At 35.2% G+C, this 6,200-nt stretch overlaps 1 protein-coding gene across 1 annotated transcript; it reads right to left on the reverse strand.

The window, feature by feature from the left end:
* Positions 1–295: 295 nt before the first annotated feature.
* LOC139961357 (uncharacterized) lies at positions 296–5,548 on the reverse strand. The gene is made up of 3 exons (XM_071960502.1): positions 5,419–5,548; positions 1,860–4,219; positions 296–580 (listed from the first exon to the last, which is right to left on the reverse strand). The coding sequence occupies exons 1-3, from the start codon at positions 5,546–5,548 to the stop codon at positions 296–298; spliced, it is 2,775 nt and encodes a 924-aa protein (XP_071816603.1).
* Positions 5,549–6,200: the final 652 nt, after the last annotated feature.

Genomic DNA, 6,200 nt, shown 5'->3' on the forward strand with positions numbered 1-6,200 from the left:
CCATGGGTGTGCATGATCATAAACATGCACGCATTTTACGTGGACATTCATCATTCGTATATATGCTGAAAACTTGGGCAAATCCATAGACGTGGAACCAATGTTGAACAAAAATATTTCAAGTTGAATTATAAAGTCTAAGGTTCTTCAACCGCAAAGAATGATCGAAAGACTAATGTAGCACCTGTTTGTGCGTGTAACTTTTGATGGTTAGATATTAGATATATTATATTAGATACTTTAAGCTTATGTTATGTTTTGTTAGATTTAAGAGTAATTTTTAACTGCAGAAATATTATGCGTCATTTGTAAAGGTAAGACGTTTGCTTGAATATTTGTAAGAGGATACGTCATTAGACATTACAACAACATACTTCCCAGGAGAACTTTTTTGAACTTTGCTGTCAAACTTAAAATATTTCATCCACATTCGGAGGATTCTAGCCTTACAAATGAATACCAGAAAAATTAAGAATCCTTGTAGAGAGGTAAGGACGATGAAAATGTACCACAGAAATCCTAGCTTCGTAAAAGCAGCGATGAAACCCACGATCCATGAAAGTCCTAAAATGATGAAAATCTGTAAGTGGAAAGCATAAAACATTAACTTAAAACTTATAAACAGAGAGATGCAACTCCATGTTCTCAGAAAGATATACACTAAAAGAGTGAAGAATGCAATTTTGTTTGCGACATGCATTTAGATAGGGAGACCTGGTATATTTTGAAAGCTCCAGGACTGAGTTACAATCGGCAACTTGAAGTAGGTATTGCTGTGTTTGAATCATAAGACAGAGAATATTACTAAAAGTCAATCTGCTGAGAAGTAAAATATAGCTATGAAAGACAAACTGTAAGTTTAAAGTTATTTCTTTGTTTTGCAACGTACGTATTATATGAAAAAGGTACAACAAAGTAAGATTAACAGGTACATTCCTATGAATATAGGGCTACTCCCCCACCCTTTTCTTCCATATAACCTCGGAATGAGCAACCTTTTATATAATTAAATAATATATGTTGACTATAGATAGTTGAAAAACTCGTCTGGAAATTGTAAAAGTATAATGTTGTTATTTATGAAAGTGTTAAATATTTGTCCTCGGGTGTATTAACTCATTCTAAATGTATGGAGTACGTTCCGTTTGAATAATATATGTTGACTATAGATAGTTGAAAAACTCGTTTGGAAACTGTAAAAGTATAATGCTGTTACTTATGAACGGTGTTAAATATTTGTCCTCGGGTGTATTAACTCATTCTATATGTACGGAGTACGTTCCGTTTGGATATTATTGGTGATGATATATCATAAGTTTGTGCTAAAATGTTACATTATGTATTAACTTTTGCATTTTAAGCGTGGTCATGATGAAATGGTCAAAACAATTCTCATGTTTTCTTTATCGTTTGTCAAATATCAAATTGGGTCAATACATGCATTAACGTAAACTAAACCATTTATTACCTGTACTCGTCGATAACTTGAAATACCCAGTGGCACGGTAAAGAGCTTTCAGTATAATTTCTAATATGAAGTAGTTTTTGTCCCATGGAGATTAATCCCTCTTGATTCACAGATAATCATGTCTATTTCATTGTGCACCTTTTACGCACGGTAAATAAAATTGTGAAGAAACATGTTTATCTATTTGGTGTCTCTTTTAAATGAAACAATTTCCCCCTTAACGATTGATAATACGATAAACTAGCTATGAATTAGCTGTTTGTTGCAATGAACTAAAAGTTTTGAATGTGTAGCTATATAATTAGCTATATGAATTAATAATGATTCATATATAAGAACAGAAAGAAGCATAAACTTAGGTAAGTGAAGTTTTTTGAAAAATGAACTTTACCTTTACATGAATAATATATTCTTGGAACTTTCGTTTATTCTGGTTACTCCTGAGTGCCTTACGTTCTCTCTGTTGAATGCAAATAGATCTCGTAACAAATATGAAAAATATCATATTTAAAAGAAGACATATTCCCACCGGTGCAGCAAAGCCATAAATATTTACAGAAGGTCCGCTAATCCAGCAAACCAATTCATTTCCATATCCAAATGTTATAAGATCTAAACTTTTTAATATCAAGAGCGCCAGGCAAAATATTGCTGGTAGCAGTAGACATGGTAGTATATGCCAAATTACTAAACGGCATGAAGGCTTTTTAGACTCGTTTTCGAAATTTCCGTTTTGGAAAGTTCGAGTTAATTTGTAACCGAGAACTGATGTAGTCGTAAAAGTCGCTAACCATAGATAGTGTCCTAGTCCTGCCAATATGGCGCAGATAACAGGCGATTTGGTTGGTACTCGTATAATAAGTAAAGAAATCTGTGCTGACATCAAGGTGATAAAGAGCAACATTGTTAGAATATTTCCGGCTTGTTGCCTCAGAGTAGGAAATACCACGTACGTTATCAAAGAGAACATCAAAGCGAACACAGAAATGGAGAGACCCGCAGTACTTATAATCGCCTGCGCCATAGAATATTGGAAAAACGTTACTATATGATATCTTTTGCCTGTTTTGTCAAAAATGTTACAAATAAGTATTTGCCCTGATTCAGCATAGCGATATTGATCTTGTGTTAGGATAATCTTATCGTCCATGATGTACAAAAGTGTTTTTGAATCGTTGGGGAGAGGTCGAAACAAAGATTGGTTGAGAGTTATCATGGGACAATTTAGGCCAGCGGACGTGTCTGATGGAGGAATACAATTCTGGATGAAAAGGTTTCGTTCAAAATCATCATAATCATCGTTATTTTTTTGAAAAGTTACTGTCACTTTGTAAACTTTATGTAAGATTGAAGGCAGCTCATCGATCGATCTTATCCCATCCGAACTGGTGTGATTGGAGTCAAATTTAGAATGGTTACAAGGTTCTGCCTCGGTATATTCACAACTTAATTCAGTTATGATTCTATGGAAGGCCTTGCAATCTTCCATCAAATGTCCTTTGCATGGTATGAAATTGACAAAAGGTATTTTACCAACATTGAAAAGATCAACTTTAAACGATGATCGAATTTGAAATATCCCATCCAAGTTATTCTGTGTACATAGGTGCTGCCTATCTCTGATGCTTTCATTGTGAATAACGTCATAAGTTTCGAACAAATTAATCAAAGTATTGCAAGTATTCAAAATCGAATTTCCGGTGAAATTGATGGTCACGTTCATAGCTATTTTGCCACATAGAGGCAAATCTTTACGTAATTGCTGAACTTTCACGCAGGATTTGCTGAATAGCTTGAAACCATCCCGACAATTCAAACTAATGCATCTTGATTTGAATGGGTCAAAAACCTGCCCCTCTTTGCAGGTAATTTGTTGGTCCACAAGAGAAGGTTTTAAGTTTAACGTATACGTCATTGACGTCAGGCCGCCTATGAAGTCATCATAGACTGCTTGCGCATCACATATCGATGTCAAATTAATCAAATTCATATCCTCTTCCGATAAGTTACATTCGACGCAGTACTTGTTTTTGAACCAAGAATTGTTATGCAATATCGGTGCATATATTTCGTGGCAGCTTTTCTCTATGCTTGAATGTTTGTAATCACTCCTACAGGTATCTATTTGAATATATCGCGCGTCTTCTTTTGTGCAAGGAACTTCAAAGAATTGTTGATGCTCGAATAAATTTGGCGGTTGTATAACCTTCACCTCGACACACTGGTCAGTGTGATTTTGAATTATCTCATGTAAAGTTAAATTTCCGGATTCGAAAGTCACTTGTGCATAGCATTCCATTTGAATTTCCCACAGAATGATGTTTTCAATCTCAACAGCATGGCAGACAGCGCAAAAGATATTTCTAAATAATATTCCTTCATTGGAAGAAGCAGGGATATTAGTTAATTCTATATCATTCACTGTCAAATTCAAATAATTCTCTGGTGCCGTATGTCTACTGCACAAATCATGCCCTTTCCATGACGTGGGGCATTTACTGACCATCCAGTACTTCTGCCATGGCGCGAAACATTGAAAATACTGACTGTAACGAGTAATCTGGTTCCGATAACGTAATCTGTCTTTTTGTGTAGAGTTGTCACACTTGGTTGCATATTCTTCTGCATTGTAGCAGCAATCTCCAAAGAGATGACACGCAAAATGACAAGAACAGCTCTTTGAGGCTTTCTTCACCGGGGTACATTGTGAAGGACAACTGTAGTCATCTGAGCAGTGCACACCTGACAGATCTGCCGAGGAAGGTAATACATATACTATCAACATTAATAACGCAATCAAATATATGTGAAAAGTTAGATGATGGTCAGTTATAGTCTAATGTCATGAACGTATATTGCCAATCTTAAGAACTTTCGTTTTCATTGTCAATTTTAATAATCTTCACACAAATGATATTTCTGTCGAATTATATCTCCATTTATTTCGTGTGATAAGAGTAAGTCTTTTGTGTAATAAATTATGGATGTCATGAGCTCATATGCCACCAAAGGAGAATAGGGAAGAATTTATGATAAAACGCGATTTCGTTTAATTGGTTATAAATTTGGCTATTTTTCTTGCTTTTGCGTTTTGATGATTAGTTTTCGGAAAGCCCAAAAAAACAAACAAACAAACAAACAAACAAACAGGAAAAGCCATGAGAGTACATAAGATAATTAAACGAACGAGAGAAATATAAATATATGAACATGTAATACTGACATTCTCCAGTGCCCCATATCATTCTAACTTTTTAAACTGAACTGTCACATAAGGAGATATATAAAATTCCATCCATTTCATCATGTAACTTATTATTCGGCTCCATAGTCCTTTCTTGTATTGGAACACAAAAATTGGATGGGCACTGTATACAAGTATACCGCAATATGATATGTTTATATTATATTCTGCATAATTGTATCTTGTTTACGATTTCGAACGCGATGAAGCATAAAAGGGGCCGACTATTTTTTAGAGATAAGAGATAAAAGCTTAAATTTACGAAACCATATACAGCTTGTTTTAGGACTTTTGGGTGAAGTCAATAGTTACGAGAACCTACATTCTGTACATAGAACTGTCTGTATACCTTCTGTTCCCTTTCCCTCATCTAGTAGGTACACATGTCTTCCCCATTTTAATTCTAACTATACGGAGCAAAGAAAAAAAAAACCGATTTTATTGCAGTAGGCCTAAACCGGAGGGAATGATAATGGGTAAAAGTATCGAATAAGTTGAGTTAATCACAATCGAATGTGTCGCAGGCCTATTTGAAGGAGTCTTAAAGTGAGGGAAAACATTTTCATGATGATGATGAAAATTCAAGTGTGCAATCGCCCCTACCCTACCCTCCCCCACCCCCACCCCCACCCCCGCGCAAACATTTGTACAGTTTATTGCTCTCAGCTACGCTAACGGTGACGAATTATTAGTAAATTATACTTACTGAGTCGTTTGGTTACATTTCCGTCGATCGTGCTGTTGTCTTTAGACAGTGATTCACCGTCAGCTTCAGTAGCATGCCTTGCAACCAACAAGGAGAAAAAAGATAGTAACAGATACGGACCATTCTTCATAGTGAGATATGTATTAGTACTAGTATGTGGTAGTAGTATTTGTAAGTCTGATGCGGTTCCGAATAGCTGGTACAGAGATCATTACTATTTGCTGATTTAGCTGTATATATTCGTCATGCAGATAGATTGCAGATCACTATTCCGATAGGTTATATCACAACTTAAAGGTATGCTGTATTTGCCCCAAATATGCCAGATTTTCATATGGTCACCTTTGGACGTCAAAATTCTTAAACTATATTTTGATATGCACACTGGAGGTAATTTGCCTCACTGGGACATTCAAACATCTTGTGTGTTCGTTTAGAATGTCCGAGAACAATTTGGAGAGCAAATATCTCAAGGAAAGTACTTTTTGAAAACTTCTAACGGTTATAGCATGCTATAAGTTGGGACTTATACCTTTAAATATCTTTGTTATGACAAGTTGACGATGCAAAGGCGTCATATACTGTTGTTTTTGTTTTGCTTTACAAAAGAAGTCTTCAACTGTAACGCTTCACTATAAAGGGAATAATAACTCGGATTTGTACATCAAAAAACTGGTTCAATCTTTTTTCTTTGAGAAATTGTCAGTAAATATTTCATACACTGTTTATTTGCGAAATGTAAAGGATTTGATGTAACCACGGTATACTTTCTGGACTTGAGG

The sequence above is a fragment of the Apostichopus japonicus genome, chromosome 20 (assembly GCF_037975245.1).
Source record: "Apostichopus japonicus isolate 1M-3 chromosome 20, ASM3797524v1, whole genome shotgun sequence".
In the NCBI taxonomy this organism is placed as follows: domain Eukaryota; kingdom Metazoa; phylum Echinodermata; class Holothuroidea; order Aspidochirotida; family Stichopodidae; genus Apostichopus; species Apostichopus japonicus.

Excerpts from the sequence above, each read along its gene's own strand:
- LOC139961357 (XM_071960502.1), bottom strand. The coding sequence starts at position 5,548 with ATGAAGAATGGTCCGTATCTGTTACTATCTTTTTTCTCCTTGTTGGTT. Across the intron at positions 4,220-5,418 it reads AAATGTAACCAAACGACTCA|ATCTGTCAGGTGTGCACTGC; the intron begins GTAAGTATAATT and ends CTTCCTCGGCAG. Across the intron at positions 581-1,859 it reads AATATATTATTCATGTAAAG|ATTTTCATCATTTTAGGACT; the intron begins GTAAAGTTCATT and ends TTCCACTTACAG.